Here is a 19781-nt window from a genome sequence, read left to right as displayed (position 1 = left end):
ACCAGTAGGAGCTTGAAGAGATGGCAAATGCTCAAGTTCCCGATGAGTTCATATTTTGCAGGGATGCTAATACCTATGGAATGGAGTCAAGGGAATGTCGTCGCCCATCAGCGAGCCAGCCACAACTTCCTCCGTAGTGTCCAGAGGGATTGACTAGGACACAGAAAAGAAGGCTGCAGCGCGAAAGGCGAGAAGACTTGAGCAAAGGAGAGAATCTTGGCAAATCTGGAGATCAGCAGCAGGCGGATCCTAAGGGGAAAGGGCCATCGGCAGATGTTAACATGGTATTCATGTTGCTGATGGAGTTCCTTGCGTCGTCCAGTGATGATGAGGAGCTGGATTTTTCTGACCAGATAGCTCAGTTGGCTCTTGATCTGATGACGGCTGTTGACACTGTTTTTGGACACGTGTCCAGGACCGGTAGAGTGTAGATCGGCAAGATAGAGTAACAGTAACTGGTCTGTAGGAGAGTTGCCGATGGGGATGGTTGCTGATGAAGGGACAGCTGAATGTGACTAAGTCTATGGGTGGTGATGTGTTTATGCCGATGGTCAGCATTAACCTTTGCCGATGGCTACGATGAAGAGTCTGCCGATGATGCGGAAGGAAGACTTGAAGGTTGCCGACTGGTCTATGGTTGTGTCTCAGTTTGTCACGGGAGGATAGTTTAGTGTTTTCCTTAGTTATTTAAATCGTTTTGTATATGGATTCTGTTTAATTTGGAATTTGAGTTCTAGTCATGTCTGGTTGTAGCTCTTTGAGCAGGGTATAAATGTAGACCCTAGGGCCTTGTAATCAAGACATCAATCAATCAATCAAACAACAGTTCTTACTCATATTACAGCATCTACTTTTTCGACGACTTCGTCATATTTCCTTTTTCATTATGAGTTCTTAGGAGTTCGTCGACTTAAGCTCGGCGTATTCTCAAGTTCCACGTGAATACCTCTTAGCCATGGCATCCGGGCGCATCGCTGTTGTCGGGACCAAAGTATTCGAGTTATCACCTTTGCCGATAGTAAGGTCAAATCGGCTGGCACGCCTTAACGTTTGGATCAGGTATTAGACCTTTGTGTTTGCAGATCAGCTTTTGCATCAACACATCTTTTGGCACGCCCAGTGGGACCAGATTCAAGATCAAGATCAACATGTCGACTACCGAGTTCGACTTGGAGAACGTCATCCCCGTGACAGAAGCTAGCCTCAAAGATGAGCAGAAGCAAGCTATTGCGAAGGCTATGGAGGATTACAAGCAACAATGTCTCAAGGCCTTCAGCATAAACAGGAGTGGCAAAGTGATCCAGAAAGAAGCACTGCCGGCACCTCGGCAAGTTACCTTTGATGCCAATCCTGGTAAACTCCAAGACATGGTCGATAGTGCTATCAACCGTGCCTTGATCAACCAAGCTGGTGTGCTGTCCAATACGGTTTTCAATGCCGTGGCTAGAACATTCAAAGAAGGACAATTGCCACTGAATTATGTGGGCCCTGTCTATCATCAGCCAGGATCGCCAGTGGTTACGGCTCCATCGGCTGCTACGGCCGCTGCAGGCACAAAAACTACTGTTACTCCAAGCACGCTAGGAGTCTCTAATGCGCAATCCGCGCCGATGCCGTCCAATCCATCGACATCAGATGAGTCGATCAAGCTTACTACAGATCTATTGGCATCGGCGATGTCGGGATCCGCTCCTCCTAATTGGTGGGGTTTTGGTATGCCCCCGAAATACTTGTTGAAGACACCTAGCATATCTCAGGCGGCTGATATGAGAGGCAAGGCTCCTATGGCATCGGCACCTCCAAATATGCCGATGAACCAGAGTCCCCAGTATACTACAACTACTACTGCAAGACCTTACACTGGGAATTCTCAAGCTCCAACGTTCCAGATGCCTAATGCATCGGCAGATTCAATACCGATGCAGCAGAGGTTTATGACTCAGCCAGGGTATGTCAATTCAATGATGATGCCCAATTACCAGTCATCGGCAGGACCTATGCCGATGAATGCTAATAGCGGATGGCTTGGGCAGCAAGTCTTTCCACAAATGCCCCAACAGAATCATCAGGCTACAGGGTTTCAACAAGGCCAGATCTACCCCGAGTTCCAGAATCAGGGATTGCCCAATCAGCCAATGAATCTTGGGCAGCAGATCGGCGGGCAACAGTTTGGCGGTCAACAGATCGGTGGTCAGCAGGTTGGTGGCCAAATGATTAACCCAATGTTCCATGCAGATCGTGCACCGCACAGACACGTGGAAGCTTACCAGCAGGTGCCAGATCTGCAACTGCCTCATCGGCAAGATGCCGATGCTTACTGGGCCGATAAGATTGCTGAAGTAATGAGAGACCAATTTGGGATAAAACCCAAAGTCAATACTTACTCTTATCGGACACCGTATCCTTCTGCATATGATTTAATCCCACTTCCAAAACGGTACAAAGTGCTAGATTTTACTAAGTTTTCTAGGCAGGATGATACATCAACCATGGAGCATGTCAACAGGTTCATCATCCAATGCGGAGAAGCTGCTGACAGGGAGGAGTTAAGGGTTCGCTTGTTCTCGTCATCATTATCTGGATCGGCTTTCACTTGGTTTATATCATTACCTCCTAACTCAGTGATTACTTGGGCTGATCTAGAGAAGCAATTCCATAAATACTTCTTTTCTGGAGTCCATGAGAAGAAGATCACCGATTTGGTCAAATTGAAGCAACGGAATGATGAATCGGTTGAAAGTTTTGTACAGAGGATACGGGAGGTCAAGAACAAATGTTATAGTCTGGTTTTGGATGATCGGCAGCTGGCCGATTTAGCCTTCCAGGGTCTGTTGCGCACATCAGGGACAAGTATGCATCTCAAGAGTTTGAAAGCTTAAGCCATTTGGTGCAGAGAATTTCTGATCAAGATATCAAGCCTTTTGAGCCCAAGAGAGCGTTGAATAAAAAGGTATCGTTCGCTGATGAAGCAGCAAGCTCGGATTCTGATGAGGAACCAGTCATCGGCTTAGCAGAATGGGTGAAAAATAAGAAGCCGATGTATTGTCCTGTTGGGCATAAAGAGCCAGAGAGGTTCGCGTTTGACATCACTAAAGCCGATAGGATATTTGACTTTCTACTTCAGGAGGGGCAAATCAAGTTGTCACCCAATCATGTGATCCCATCAGCTAAGGAGGTAAAGAAGATGAAGTACTGCAAGTGGCATAATGCAACTTCTCACAGCACCAATGAGTGCAAAGTTTATAGACAACAGCTGCAATCGGCTATAGAATCTGGGGAATCAAATTTGACAGCTCCCAGACTCAGAAGCCGATGAAGATTGATCAACATCCTTTCCGAACAAACATGCTGGACGCTAAGGGAAAGGCCAAGGTCTTAACATCGGAAGCAGCTAAAAGAAGTGCATCGATAGATCCTCAGCATCAGATCACTACTGCCGATGCAAAAGGAAAAGGCTTGATCCAGGAGGGAACTAACTCGGGAAGGCCTCCTTGATCTGGTATTGTAATAACTCACAGAAGGCCTCGGGAGACTTGGCAGCAACGTGAGAATCAGTATCGGCGCCAGCAAGAAGACTATCATCGGGAAGAAGAAAGACGCCGACAAGAGTGGAATCGGCATAGGGATCACTGGAATTGTCCGTTCTTCATCCATTGTTGGGAGGAAAATATCAAGATTCCCACTGTCAGAGACTGCCCGGAATGCAATGGTTATGATCTGTATGACAGATCAAATCGGCAGTATCAGAACAATAACCGCCGGTTTGATGGGCCGATTAGGGTAAGAGCTTCGGTTCATGATTGGCTGGGCGGCAGGCTCAGCGTGCATGATAGGCTTGGTGACCGTGTTGAATACCTTCCTAGGAACCAAGAAAAGCTTGAGGAGATGGCTACTGCATGAGTTCCTAATGAGTTTATATTTTACAGGGAAGCCAATACTTATCGGATGGAGTCTAGGGAAAATCATCGCCCATTGGTGAAGCAGCAACAACTTCCGCCATGGTATCCAGAGGGTTGACTAGGACGCAGAAAAGGAGGTTGCAGCGTGAAAGATGAGAAGAGTTGAACAAGGGTGAGAACTCTGGCCAGTCTGGGGATCAGCAACAATCAGATCCTAAGGGAAAAGGTCCATCGGCAGATGTCAACATGGTATTTATGTTGCCGATGGAGTTCCTTGCACCATCCAGTGATAATGAGTTGGAGTTTTTCGACCAAATAGCTCAGTTGGCTCTGGATCCGATGACAGCCATCTTCGAAAAGCTTGCCGATGATGAAAGGCAACATCTTAAGGCTCTGTTTGTCAAAGGAAGAGTGGATGGTCAGCCGATGACCAAGATTTTAGTTGATGGTGGAGCTGCTATCAATATCATGCCATATGTAGTGTATCGGAAGCTTGGAAAAGGGGATCAGGATTTGACCAAGACCGATATGATGCTCAAAGACTTTGAAGGGAATGTGTCTCCGGCTAAGGGAGCCATATGCGTTGAATTGACCATCGGCAGCAAAACCTTGCCGACAACTTTCTTCGTGATCAATGGAAAAGGTGCTTATAACTTGTTGTTAGGAAGAGATTGGATTCATGCCAATTGTTGCATCCCGTCTACAATGCACCAGTGCTTGGTCCAGTGGGTAGGTGACAAGATTGAGATTGTCCCGGGAGATTCTTCTTATGTCATCGCATCGGCAGAGGCAGACACCTACGAAAGAACTAGGTTTATTTCAGGAGAAGTTTGGGAAAAGGATTTTCTCAAAGTTGCCGATTATGAAATTCCACCGATCCAAGCAGTCGGTTCTGTTGAAGGTTTTTAATAGATAGGTTCGCCGATGATGGAAAATTAGGCCAGGGATTCACATCGGCCGATGATTTAGTAGAAGTAGATGTATGTAGTGGTGATAGACCTAGGCCTACTTTTATTAGTGCTAAGTTAAATTCTGAGTGTAAGCAACAATTAACGGTTTGTTAAAGGAATATAAGGATTGCTTTGCTTGGGATTATACTGAGATGCCTGGTTTAGACCGATAAATTGTTGAACATCGATTGCCTATCAAGTCTGGGTTTCGGCCACATCAACAGCCAGCTCGCCGATGTAATCCTAATACTCTTCCTGATATTAAAGCTGAAATAGCCAAACTTATTGAATCCAAATTTATTCGGCAATGTCGGTATGCCGAGTGGATTTCCAATGTTGTTCCGGTTTACAAGAAAAATGGGAAGCTTCGGGTCTGCATTGATTTTAGAAATCTTAACAAGGCTACGCCGATGGATGGCTACCCAATGCCAGTTGCCGATTTGTTAGTTGATGCTACAGCTGGACATCGAATTATTAGCTTCATGGATGGCAATGCAGGATATAATCAGATATTCATGGCTGAGGAAGATATTCTAAAGACTGCATTTAGATGTCCTGGTCATGTTGGATTGTTTGAGTGGATAGTCATGACCTTTGGTTTGAAAAATGCTGGTGCTACCTATCAAAGAGCTATGAATTTTATCTTTCATGAGTTCATCGGCAAGCTGGTAGAAATTTACATTGATGATGTGGTGGTTAAGTCTGGGGATTTCACAAAACATCTTGCCGATCTGCGAAAGGTGTTGGAGTGCACAAGGAAACATGGTTTAAAGATGAATCCTAACAAATGTGCATTTGGTGTGTCGACAGGGCAGTTTCTTGGTTTCATGGTGCATCAGAGAGGAATTGAAATTAGCAGAAGATCTATCGATGCTATTAACAAAATAGTTGCTCCTACCAACAAAACTGAGCTCCAATCTCTGATCGACAAAATAAATTTTATCAGGCGATTTATTTCCAATTTGTCTGGTAAAACTCGTGCTTTTAGTCCTTTACTTAAATTGAAAGCCGATCAAGAATTTATGTGGGGAGAAGAGCAATAGTTGGCCTTATATGAAATAAAGAAATATTTGACAAATCCTCCAGTTTTGATTCCACCTCAGCAAGGAAAGCCCTTCAGATTATATTTGTCTACCGATGGAATGGTCATCGGTTTAGCTTCGATTCAAGAGTTTGAAGGGAAGGAGCGTGTGATTTATTATTTAAGTAGAAGATTGATTGATGCTGAGACCAGGTATTCGGCCATTGAAAAACTATGTTTATGAGTGGAAGATTGATTGATGCTGAGACCAGATATTTGTCTACCGGTAGAAGATTTGCTATCGTCCGAATGCACTGTTATATGCAAAGATGATGTGGTCCGATATATGCTATCTACACCGATTATGAGTGGAAGAATCGGTAAGTGGATTTTGGCACTGTCGGAATTTGATCTACGTTACGAATCGGCTAAAGCGGTTAAAGGGTAGATTATGGCCGATTTTTTGACTCAACATCGCGGTGTAGTTGAGACTTTGGAAATTGTGCCTTGGACGCTCTTCTTTGATGGATCCACGTGTGACCGGGGGGCAGGAATCGGCATAGTGTTAATTTCCCCTCAAGGAAGGAAGTATGAATTCTCTTTGCCGATTGTTGCTACGTCAACGAATAATCAAGCCAAATATCAAGCGTTGATCAAGGGGTTGGAGTTGTTAAAAGAAGTTCATGCTGATGCTGTTGAAATCTTCGGGGACTCTATGTTGGTTATAAATCAATTGGCTTGGAGTTATGAATGCCGAAGCGAAGTCTTGATAACTTATTACAAAAAAAAGTATACAACTATTGAGGGAATTCAAGGATTTCCGATTAGAGCATGTTCCTCGGTTGCATAATGAGGAGGCTAATCGGTTGGCTCAGCATGCCTCGGGATTTGAACCTATATTGAATACGTTATCGGCAATAAGTGCCGATGATTGGAGAAAAGAGATCATTGATTATTTAAGGGATCCATCTAAGAAGGTTGAAAGGCGTGTCCGGTTTCAAGCTACTAAGTATGTGCTCTTCGAGGAGGAGCTATATTATCTGTCGGTGTTTTCCCCACAGGGGGTCACACCGACGAGTAAATTTGTATGCGTGCTCCCTTTTCCAGATGGTGATGCAAAAAGACACAAAGATTTATCCTGGTTCGGGCAAGAGAAGGCCCTACGTCTAGCGGGGGAGGGAGAGTTTGTATTATTCTGCACCTAAGTGCTTGTACAAGGGTGAATACAAGCGTGGTATGAAGTAAGATGAAGTGAGCTTGCACTACTGCGTATGGCTTGGGTGTTGTGTTGTATCGTGTGTTTATGTATCTCTTTCCAGGCCTCCCCTTTTATAGTTCCAAGGGGAAGCCTAGGGTGCAAGTGTAGTTGTCAGAGTAGGGGTCGATAGAGGTATGGCGCGCTGACCTACTCGAGGCCTCCGTACCGGCGTGGTCTCGAGCCGTCCCGTCCTGGTAGCTTGATGATGATAACGCGTGCCCCTGTATCCTGCTCTGTGCGCCGTCTAGGACTGGTTTATCTGCTGCACGCCTGTACGTCATGGCGGCAGACACGTCGGAGTGGTTGCAGTGTTGTCGTTCGACGTCCAACCCTTCCCCAGGAAGGAAACGTGTCTGGTCGAGGGTCGGACGCCCTGCAGCGCCTTGCTATCCAGAGCGCTGACCTTGGATGTCTCGAGGGGGCCTTGATTAGACGTTCCGACCCTGCTTCCTGCGTCCTGACATGCTCTGGATTGTTTGGTGGGGAAGGCTGCAAAAAGGATGACGGGACGGGTGCCTGTTCCCTATCACGCTTCCCGTGACTAGCGTGTTAGGTGAGAACATGACAGGCACATTAAATGCTCTGGTTCCTGTGCCCGTGTCAGGCGGCGGGCGGCGTCCTTGCGCTCGACGCCTACCGATTTGCTCGAGCCTGTTTCCGTATTCGACGGTAGTTGGCGCTCGAGCCCTGATCGATTCGCTCGATGCCCTTTCCTTCTTCGAGGCTGCGGTCGTCAATGACCGTACACGTGAATGGGCAGAGCGTCGAGTTGGGGGCCTCGAGTCGTGTATGGATAATCTCGATAATGACATCAGTTGGGGTACCCCTTACTGATATTCTCGACAGTAGCCCCCGAGTCTCCATTGGAGCGCAGGCGCTCGAGTGGAGGCTTTATTTTATGATTGAGGTTCCGTGGGGGCGCGCGAGCGACCCCGCGGAGGTAGCCCCCGAGCCCTTGGAGGAGTTTTTGACTCCTTCGAGGGTTATATCGCCTAATGTGCAGAAACGCTGTCGACACCTGGGGTGGAAGGTTCCGATTGGTTCGTCTGCGCAGGGGTTTCGACGTACTCTCGATAGAGCGAGCATCATCCACCCCAGATTGAGCTCCTAAAGGGTAATCCAAGTGAGAACCTGTGCCCCTTTCGAGGGGGTTAGCTGCAGCCCGGAGGCGTTCTCAAAAAGCGAGGTCGACGTGGTCGGGGATGCTTAGTCTCGTTCGATAGAGTCCAGTGGCTCGATGCCTCCCATCGGGGGGATTCCTCTCGACTGTCTCGATCCTACCTTGGACATCCCCAGCGAGTTCTCGAGGCGGGCCTCGATTTTCGACCTCTCGCTAGGCATCCGTGGCTCTGGTGCTCGCGATCGGCTGTCGAAACCTTTCGACGGGTCAGCCTGCGACCTCTCGAGGCTTTCACGGTACGTACCTTAGCTTACAAGGGAAGGAAGAGGCTGTGGCAGTTCACCTTTCTGCCCGTTGGGCGCGGCTTTTTAGGTAGGAGCCGTTGCGACACTATGCCAGCACAGAATTCGTAGCGCCCCGTCTGTGTGGAGGAAAAAGACCGTTAGATGGCACATTTATGGGGGAGTTACCATGTTTATTGGATCTGTCTGTTGGTGGGTCACTGCCTATAAATATCCCGTGGCCCGGTCGTCGTCCTCCCTTCCGCTTTCCGCCTCCATTCTTGCCTTAGCTCCCTTGCTATCGTGCGCGCCCTCGAGTAGCAGCGAGCTCGCCTTCCTTCCACCCAAAGATGCCTGTGAGACTCGTCACCGCCGACGACTGGCGCCCGTCATCGATGACGGAGCGCCGGTTGTTGGAGCTCGAGAGGGAGGGGCTCCTACGCCACCACACATCGTTGTCGTCACCGGAGTGGATTGCGCCGTGGGTGGACCACCTGGAGCCTAGGCCGCCCAAGGGCTATGTGGTTTCGTTCGCCAAGTTCCATGGCCACGGCTTGGGCGCTCCCCCGAGTCGCTTCATACGGGCGCTCTGCCACCATTACAGGGTGGAGCTCCAGCACTTCTCCCCAAACGCCATCACAGTCGTGGCGGTCTTTGCCGCGGTGTGTGAGGGCTATTTGGGGATGATGCCCCACTGGGACCTGTGGCTCCACCTCTACAGGGGTGAGCTCTTCAACGCCCCCACTGGGACCATGGGCGTGAGGAAACCCGTACGGGCGGGGTGCCTCAACCTTGTGCTGAAGACGGGGAAGACAGAGAGGCCACACGAGTACATCCCGGTCGGATTGTCATCGAACCACGCCGGATGGGACTCCTGTGGCAGAACCCCCTAAGTGTTTGGGCCCACCGACACCTGCCATTGTCCTAAGGACCTCTGACGGTGATGCCGGGAGTCCTCCCACTTTAGAAGTCCGATGAGCCTTACTGTGTGCTCATTCCACTGCTACCTGTGGCGTACCAAGCTGATTCGTCCTGACCACTGATAATGGTCAAACAACGAGAACTGTTTCGTCTCGCCCTTACAGGATAGCAAGTGGCCACTTTAACACCAGGATCATTCGTTGCGAAGATAAAGCAGTAACTCAACAACACAGACCAAAATAATATTTCAGAATGAAACAGCGGAAGTATTACATAACTTAATTTACAAAAGGAGTTCTTCCAAATAGTAGAGTGTTATTACAAGCCTGGTCCAGCGGAGCAACTGAAACTTTAATATAGACAGAACAAAATTACAGACCCTGCCCATGGGTCACGCTTACTCTTCTTCGTCGTCAACCTCGACGACGGTCACACAACAGGGTCCGAAACAAGTCGGCTCCTGAGCTTCACCTGCAACAGGGGTATTGAAACCCTGAGTACGGGAGTACTCAGCAAGACTTATCCGACGGGAAAATAGGAGAATTTAGGGATGCAGGCTTAAGGTAGACAAGGGGTGGCTGAGCAAGGAGCCAAAGTGTTTTGCGGAAAAGCTTACTAGTAGTGCATCCTTATTTTCAAGTTTTACCCTGAATTCCTCCCTCGCAGAGGCAGAAGAATTCGAGGATAGTCTAACTAGTTGTTCCCCACAGACGAATCCGTGAGTTCCTAGTCCTATCATTAAGTATTATTTATTGATGGCCATAGCTTCATGTCGCTATGAGTCCGGGAATTGGGATCCGAACCTCATGAGACATTTTCCCTTTTCTCATGTTATCATTCAGTTGCATATTTAACTACGATGAGGGTCGAAGGAATTGAGTCTCCCAATCGGGGAGCAACGACGATTCGAATCGCTTAGCAATCCAGCTGGAGTTCCTAACCACCCGACATATGTAGAACTAAATCTTGCATATGTCAACCCAAATCAAGCTCTCCCCAAATCTGACCAGGTTCGCGGCACCCGAGAGCACAGTACTCCACCATCCTACAGCCGATCTAGATGTTTTCCGGTCATCTCAGATCCGTAAGGTGGGTACACACTACTCTCGCCATCTTTCCACTCCCAGTGCGCGAGTAGCTGTTCGCGTCGAGGGATCACAAGACTGGGCTTACCGTAGGCAAGTGGCTAGTACTATAAATTCTCAACCCAGCAGGCCATCAACGGACCGGTCCTTAACCGACACAGTTGGAGACACTACTTTAAGACTCCATTCTTAAAGCAAGTCCACCGACCGGTCTCGAGTTGAAACATCATTGGCCATAAGTGTATCCCACAACAACCCTTCAAACTTTCTTGTTTGAAAACCTAACTAGTAGCAGGGCTAAGCATCGCTACGCAGTTTTAAAATAAAACAGGTGTCAAGGACAGGATATAGATATCAAGGTAGTAAATGCAGCAAGTAGGTTAACCCAATTCTCATCTACTTAATGCAGCATTTTCAATTCATAAGTGATAAAAGATTTAAAACATCCAAGGAGGGGTTAATGCATCCGGGGCTTGCCTTGGTTGCAGGGCAGAGAGGGACCCTCGGAGACTTCCCAAGTCTCGGATCCGACTTCCTCGAACGGAGCACCGACCTCGGGGTTCGGTTCAACGGGCGCTCCTTCGGTCACGGACACTATACGCAAAATGATGAATGCTTATGATATGCGTATGGCAATTATGCAAGATGGACCGAATTAAGTACAATTTGCCTTTTTAATGTAATACAGAATTGTTACTAAATAAAGTTGTTTAATAACTTAATATTTTTACCCAAGAGGTTTCATCTGTAAACTAAGACTTTACTTAATTCATAATTATCTTACATTAAGTAATTATTAAACCTATTTACCTTAATTAATTCTTAATTAATTACTAATGACAGTAATTAAGCATTAAGGCTAAACAATAATTAAATGCCAAAGGTCATTAGGGTTAATGACCTCAGGTCATCACACAATCCCAAAATCACTCAACTCTAATTATGAAGATTTAGTTAATCACTATTTACTTATTTTGGAATGATTAATTAAATACTAAATAAGGGTTTATTAACTTTTTAACCAAACCTTATCCAAATGCCACCAAATTTTGGGTGGAGCCAGGGAATAATATTCAGAGGCTCCCCATAATTTTTGGTGATTTTTGGACATACAATTAAATTATTAAAATTCATACAAGTTTTATTTGCTAATTAAAAGGGCAAATTTTTACAGACATGTAAACTACCAGAAAACAGAACTTAATATTTTTCTTGGGTTCTACTTACCTCAGAGAGCCTACACAAAAATTTCCACGATTTTTGGATTAGCACACAATTAATCACATAATTTCAAACATCAAGCAATTTTAATCAAAAAGGAAAAAGAAAAGCAACACTGCTGCGCAGGCGGCCCACGGGGGCACGGCCCAAATCGGCCTGGGAGCAACCTCCCGCGCGGACTGCGCGCGCCGCGGCCCACAACCGCGCTGCGCAGGCGGCCCACAGGCTCGGCCCACACCCGCGCTGTGCGCGCCGCCCCTCCTCTCACGTGGACACTGACGAGCGGGCCCCGCTCGTCAGTTCCATCTCCCTCGCACCCGGCGGCCTTGCCGCGCTCTCGGTCGCCGCTGGCGAGGTTCAAGCCCCACACCAGGGTGCGCATCAGTTGCGCTTCGACCTTGCGACCCCATAGGTACAACTCGAGGACACTCTACCGTTCTCTTCCTTCCTCGGCCACGCGAATGGCGGGCGGCCACCCTGGCCGGCCGTAGACCGGTCCTCGGGGCTTGGTAGAGCACAAACCAACAGGTTCGGGAGGGCCAGGAAGGAATGGGGATCATGGTGCTCACACCACCACGGCGGAAGACACAACAGAGAAGCTTGGCGACGGTGGCCGTGCAGTCGGGCGGCGCCCCGGCTCCGGTGAGGTCGTCTCGGTGGCCCTGTTCACGTCCAAGGAGGGAAAACGAGCGCATGAGCACCGGGGAAACAAGAAGAGCTCGAAACGACCGCCTTCAAGGCGTGGTACCGACTGGAGCAGCGTGTCCACGTGAAGGATTCCTCGGCGGTGACCCTGGCCGGAGTTGGAGAAGAGGGGGGGTGTTCCGGCGATTGAGTGGACTAGGGAGTGAGCTCGGAGGTGCACTGGGTTCGCAAGGAGGTGGCGGATGCTATGGACCGGTCAATTTGGCTCGGGAAGGATTGGTTGCGGTGAATTGAAAAGAGAAGCTCGTCGGGTTCTCTGGCTCAGAACAGAGGAAACGCGCGGCGGCGCCCACGCTGGTGCTCAAAGGGGAGAAGGAGATGAGCCAAGGGCGTCCACGTTGCCTGGCGACGCAGGCAAGCAGGCAGCTGCGTGCCCGCACGGGCGCTCGCGGTGCTGCGCGCACGGCGGCCGCGTTGGACAGGGAGCCGGTGATCCCTATCGGGTCACTGTAGCAACCCTTATCCCCTCTTTTCTGGATTTTGCGAAATTCAACCGAAATTTGAACTGGAGTCAAATTTGTGTCAAAACAAAAGTTGTTCCAAATTTTATAAGCTACAAAACATGTTTTGGTGACCAGAGCTGATTTTGAGTGTAACAGGGTGAATTTGGCCAAACAGTTTGAAAATCAAACTCAAATCAAAGAAATTCCAAATTTTTGAATTGGGGCAAAACAGAATTTCCAAAATTACTTTTGATTTTGCATAACAACTTGAAAAACTCCCAACATGAAAGTTGCTCAACTTTTTGTGTTCTACAACTTTCATGTTGACCACTTTTCAAAATTCCAAATGGATTTTGAATTGGAGGTTTAAGTTGGAAAAGGGGACACTTTCTGGAAACCTGTATTTTCAAAATTACTTTGAATTTTGTATTGAAACTTCAAAAACTCAAAACACCAAAGTTGTACATCTTGCCAAGATCTACAACTTTGCTTTTAAACTCAACCTCAAATTTTGCTTAGTTTTTGAATTAAACAAAAAGGGGCAAAATCTAGGATCCAGAAATCAGGGTTTTTTCCCCCCTTAGCTTTTCGGAAAACTTCCACCCTAGGGTTTTAGCAACCACACAAGCAACAACACATCACAGAAGCACACTCTACTTCCCTAAGCTCAAGCAATCAAAGTAAACTTATTTTAAGTTGATGCATACTAATGTGCTTTAACAATTATGCTTTGCAATGCTTATGATGACATGATCCGTTTTTAGTAACCGTAACATCAGGGATGTTACAACTCCTAGTGGTTCTACCTGAGGAACGATGATGATCTCCTTCCTGCCTACAACGGCCGCCTGATCATGGAGCACCCGAAGAACTGGACGTATGGCGTCGTCCAAGTTCATCAGTCGCGGCTCAACCCCCTCCTCGACGCCTTGAAGAAACTACGTGTGGAGGGTCTATCCGCCGCTCTCGTCCTCTCGGCCGTCCATCATCGGAGGATTCTCCCATTGATGTCTCGGCCGCTGAGGATGGATGAGATGGGTCCCGGCGTTTCGTCCCGGAACCTCGAGGCGTGCCGGATGTCCAACGAGGCTCCGGCGGACGACGAGGTCACGGCCCGGGTCAGGGCGGCTGTCGCCAGCGACTTCCAGTCGGAGCACGTCAACGGCTTCCCCATGAGGCCTGATGTGGGCTCAATCAACCTAGTAAGTTCTTCCCTTGCGTGTGGCTTTGATTCTGGATTTCCTTCGATTCCCTTTTTAAGCCTGTCCTTGCTCTCGCAGGGGCCGATCGACGTTCGGTCCTCGAGGCCTCCAGTAAAGGAGGACAGGGTCGACCGTGACAAGAGGCGTCAATCCACAGAAAAGCAGAAGTCTGCAAAGGACTCAGAAAAGAAAGAGAAGAAGAAGAAGAATCTCGACCGCCAATCGTTAGAGGTGCGTCGAGCCAAGTCCAGGCAAAGGGGGGAGCCTGAAGAAGAATCAGCCAGTGAGGACGACAGCGACGACGACAGCGTTGATTCTGAGGGGATGGCGTCTCGCCTCGACCGGATCCTCGAGGGTCCGCCTTGAGGCGACGTCAACGCCCCGCAGTCGGGAGCGCCAAAAGAGGGGCCAGGCGGATCTCACCGATCTCGGGCTGACACCCCTCCTACGCCTGCGCCAAGTCGGGACATCCCGCACCCCCAACCTCCCCCTACATCAAAGGCGGGTGGCCGGGCTAAGCCCCAGGCGACGGGGCTGTTGACCCGTGGCCGCGCTCGCCAGGCGGGAGATGCTGAACTAAGGCCTGCACCTGCTCGTGAGGGGCCTGGAGCCTCGACGCGGGGCGGTTCAAGACCTGTCGGTCGAGGCACTGGCTGGCGGGCCGTTCTCCCTGTGGGGTAAGGTCTTCGACGCTGTGTCTCTCATCTTCCTATTTCTTTGCGTTTTCTCATATAACGATCTCCCTTATGCCCATTTCTCTTTCCTCAGGTTGAAGCGGACGCTTGAGCAGGCCCAGCCTTCAATGGCGAAAAGGCTTAAAGTGGGCGCGGCCTCTAGAGATTTAGGTTAGTGGCTTATTCCCATTGTTATGGGAGTTATGTCATTCTGGTGACGACTGACCTTTGCTTATGTGTGTATTACAGGCTCCTCCGACCCTCGACCGCCGACCGGTGCTGAGAGCGCCCAGCCCCGTCCCCTGGCGGGTGAGTCTGCCCCATCGTTGCCAAAGTGGGTCGGGGCGCCTCACCCGCAAGGGCAGGAGGGAGCCCCCGAGCCTGCCCGTTCAGGGGTTGAGGCCGATCCTATCACTATAAGTGACGGGTCAAGCGGCGATGGGTCTTCGAGGGATGCCCGCCCCATGGACGAGGAGGTTGAGGCCTTTCCCACCGCGAGGCGGACGCCTTGGCCCATCGGGCTCCACTCTGTCGAAGAGCAGAGGAGGAAAGAGGAAAGAGAGCGCGAGCAGGAGGCGCGGCAACAGCCGCAGGAGGAACAACAGCTGCAGCCGAAGGGAGGAGAAGTGGGGCAGCCGTCAGCAGGTCCCCGGATAGAGGAGCTGCTGGAGCAGGACCGTCACCAGGAGCCGCAGGAGCCCCAGGAGCAGCAACAGCAGAGGGGCCAGCAGCTGGAGGAACCACTCGAGCCTCCTCCTCACAGTCCGCCCCAACCAGTACCACCGGCGCAGCAAGAGCCCGAGAACCAGGAGGAGGGTCTGCCAGTTTTCGGTCCTCCGACCCCGGCGTGGCTCTGTCCAGGGTCGCCCGCCTCGATCCCAGTAGAGTCGGGGCGGGCGGACGGCGTGGTGGCGCTCGCCTGCATGATGCATACCCCCGTCGACCCAGAGTCTGAGATCAGGAGGACGATCTACGGCATGGACTGAATCGCCCCGGGATTCCTCCTTGAGCGTCGGTCGTGGGAGGACCATATTCCCGCCGAGGAGGACGAGGCTGGAACATCAGGCGGTGGTGGAGGCAGCAAAACCGGGACCTGGAGGACAGTGGACGACGACGGGCGGTTCCCCTCCCTCATCGACTTGTTCTTGCGCCACGGGGGGTCACTCGAGACCATCGAGGAGCTCATCCGCGGCGTCAAGGCGCGGGCCGACCAGGAGATGGAGAATTGGTGTGTCACAGAACTGACCAAATTATAAGAGTTCAAGTGTAGAAACGATCGACAAGCAATCAAGTTTCCAAACTTGAGCCCATATAATCCCGGTAGTCAACTGAAATCACGAAGGATTTCAAACCAACTCGCAACAAACCAAGATCGTAATAGTTCAACATAAATACAACGAATGTTACATAGTCATTCATTGCCGTCGAAACGGCACCACATCGGAGTCATTAAGTTAATACAACACATGTTGGATGTAGCGAAAGCAAAATAATTACACACACTTGTTCAAAGTTCAGTTCACAAGTTTTTGTTATTGCCAGAGTCTACACCATCCTTCCAAAAGCAACAGGTATGAGTTTGTTAGAGAACCGTGCCCAACGGTTAGTCCTCATCCCCAGCGGGATGGAGACAGGTCTTGCAGAAGCCGTCATAAAAGATGTCATCTGCAACAGGTGGGAATAAACCCTGAGTACGAGAATGTACTCAGCTAGACTTACCCGTCTAGTAAAACATAAAAGACACCAAGGATCATGCAGGGCCAATATCAATTAGGGCTAGTTGACTCAACATTTGCCAAAAGCTTGCATTAAAACTAACTTATTGTGGAAGCATCATTTTTATTCATTATCAGCCTACCACTAGATTTGCACCTGTACTAAAGCACTTCACTTGATTATTACAAGCAATAATAACCATATCATGTTCATCATATGTTCTTCCTTGCTATCATCATTATCATGAACCAAGTTCATTAGTGAATGCTACGTTTGCCGCTGCTCTGTCAAGTTCTCACTGACCGGGAGAGACGGCGATTCGAATCGAATTCCTATCCAGCTGGAGGGGTATTCCTAGCACTCACCCAAGCATCCCCCGTCGGAGAGCCAACGGGTCACCTTTGGTACAACTCAGGAATCGCGGCTCCGATCGGCACCGCACTCCCTGGGCTACCACTCTGCCAGGGACGCCAGAGTGTTACAGCTCTTTCCCCCTTAAAGAAATCTCGTCCCGAGATTTAACTTGTAGGCTAACTAATGGAAAAGGAAATTCGTCAAGCACTTCCATTACCAACTTTTACAAAAAGTAGGAGATAGGTCATCATACTATAGATTACATGGATAAGACAGAAGTATGAAACTCAGGAAAACTTCCTAAGAGAAACTCTTCTGACTCCCATGTGGCTTCATCTTCGGTATGTTGATTCCATTGCACTTTGTAGAATTTGACAGTTCTTTTATGAGTGACTCGATCTTTTTGATCCAGAACCTTGATAGGATACTCTGAATATGTCAGATCAGGCTCTAACTCAATTTCTTCAACATGAATGACATGATCAGGCACTTGAAGACATTTCTTCAACTGAGAGACATGGAACACATTGTGAACTGATGATAACTGTGGTGGTAAATCAAGACGATATGCCACCTTTCCACATCTTTCAAGGATTTGATATGGACCTATATATCAAGGTGCCAACTTTCCTTTTACTCCAAATCGAGTGACTCCTTTCATAGGTGACACTTTGAGGTATACATACTCACCAACCTCAAAGGTAAGGGATCGACGTCTCTTATCAGCATAACTCTTTTGCCTAGATTGTGCTATCTTCATGTTCTCTCGGATGAGCCTGACTTTCTCTTCAACTTCTTTGACTAAGTCAACCCTGAAGAAACTACGTTCTCCAGGTTCAGACCAATTCAAAGGTGTTCTACACCTTCTGCCATACAAAGCTTCAAATGGTGCCATCTTAATGCTTTCTTGATAACTATTATTGTAAGAGAATTCTGCTAAAGACAAACATTCATCCCACTTCTCTGAATAACTGAGCACACAAGATCTTAACATATCTTCTAAGATCTAATTGACTCTTTCAGTCTGACCCCCAGTCTATGGATGATAAGCTGTACTATGCAGAAGTGTGGTACCCAAGGACTTATGTAAGTGCCTCCAGAAAACATTGACAAATTGTGTCCCTCTATCAGATACGATAGTCTTTGGAACACCATGTGAACTCACAATTCTGTGAAAGTATATCTTAGCATAGACAGAAGCTCGATACTTCTTTCTTACAGGAATGAAATGGGCTGATTTGGTCAGATGATCAACAATGACCCATATGGAATCAAACCCTTTCGATGTTCTGGGTAGACCCACTATGAAGTCCATACTAATGTCATCCCACTTCCAAGATGGAATTGGCAATGGTTACAATTCTCCAGCAGACCTAAGATGAGCTGCTTTCACTTTTTGACAAGTGTCACATCTAGCCACATAACTAGCAATTTCAAGCTTCATCTTAGTCCACCAGAATCTTTGTTTTAGATCATGATACATCTTATTACTGCCTGGATGTATTGAAAATCTTGTTGCATGAGCTTCATCAAGAATTTGCTTTCTGAGTTCAGGATCTTTTGGAACTACTAAATGATCCTTGAACCAAATCACTCCGGCTTCATCTATTCTGAACTTGGAATTCTGCTCAGACTGAATCTTTTCTCTCAAAAAGATCATACCCTTATTTTTATTCTGAGCTGCAATGATCTGATCTTTGATAGATGATTGAACTGTCATATTTGCAAGACTTCCTTGTGGAATCATTTCAAGGCTTAACTTTTCAAACTCATGGCACAAGGTAAGATCTATAGGCTTGACTTCCACACAATTGCAATGACTCTTTCGACTGAGTGCATCTGCCACTACATTGGCTTTACCTGGGTGATAGTGTACTTCAATATCATAATCTTTTATCAGTTCTAACCATCTTCTCTGACGCATATTCAACTCTGACTAAGTGAAGATATATTTCAAGCTCTTATGATCAGTGTATATGTGACAAGTATTACCCAACAGATAATGTCGCCAGATCTTCAGAGCATGGACTATAGCTGCCAACTCTAGATCAAGTGTTGGATAATGCTCTTCATTACGCTTAAGTTGTCGTGAAGCATATGCAATGACTCTGCCTTCTTGCATCAGTACACACCCAATTCCTTTACCTGAAGCATCACAATATACATGAAAGTATTTTTCAATATCAGGTTGAGCTAGCACTGGTGCAGTGGTCAACAACTTTTTTAGAGTCTCAAAAGCTTCTTCACATTCAGATGACCACACAAACTTAATATCATTCTTTAGCAGTGTTGTCATTGGTTTAGAGATCTTAGAGAAGTCAGGGATAAATCTGCAATAATACCCCGCTAATCCTAAGAAACTTTCGAACTTGATGTACTGAAGCTGGTGACTTCCAGTCAACAACTTCCTGAACTTTGCTTGGATCTGCTGCAACACCTTCAGCTGACACGACATGACCCAAAAATTGAACTTCATCTATCCAGAACTCACACTTGCTAAACTTAGCATATAACTGATGTTCTCTCAGGCGAGTCAACACTATCCTGAGATGTTCTTCTTTGGTTTTGGAATAGATGAGAATGTCATCAATGAACACAACCACGAACTTATCTAGCTCTGGCATGAACACTGAATTCATCAAGTACATGAAATGTGCTAGTGCATTGGTCAGACCAAAGGACATGACTAGATATTCATATAGGCCATATCTGGTAGTGAATGCTGTTTTCGGAACATCTTCTGGTTTGATCTTGATTTGATGATACCCAGATCTCAAGTCTATCTTCGAGAACACCTTAGCACCAGTAAGTTGATCAAAGAGAAGATCAATACGGGGCAAAGGATACTTATTCTTGATTGTTACTTCATTCAAGGGACGATAATCAACACATAGCCTCAAGGTATTGTCCTTCTTCTTCACAAAGATTGCC

At 47.9% G+C, this 19781-nt stretch overlaps 1 protein-coding gene across 1 annotated transcript; it reads left to right on the top strand.

Annotated features, from left to right (window-relative positions):
- On the top strand, window positions 12306-18884 carry LOC110435930 (PH domain-containing protein DDB_G0275795-like). The gene is made up of 6 exons (XM_021462039.1): window positions 12306-12398; window positions 13702-13872; window positions 14185-14337; window positions 14897-14951; window positions 15030-15596; window positions 18850-18884. Exons 1-6 carry the CDS (start codon window positions 12306-12308, stop codon window positions 18882-18884), a joined length of 1074 nt encoding a protein of 357 aa, XP_021317714.1.

Source organism: Sorghum bicolor, chromosome 5 (genome assembly GCF_000003195.3).
Source record: "Sorghum bicolor cultivar BTx623 chromosome 5, Sorghum_bicolor_NCBIv3, whole genome shotgun sequence".
Taxonomy (NCBI): Eukaryota; Viridiplantae; Streptophyta; class Magnoliopsida; order Poales; family Poaceae; genus Sorghum; species Sorghum bicolor.
Note: the sequence above shows the minus strand (reverse complement) of the source record. Positions and strands in the feature narration are given on the sequence as shown.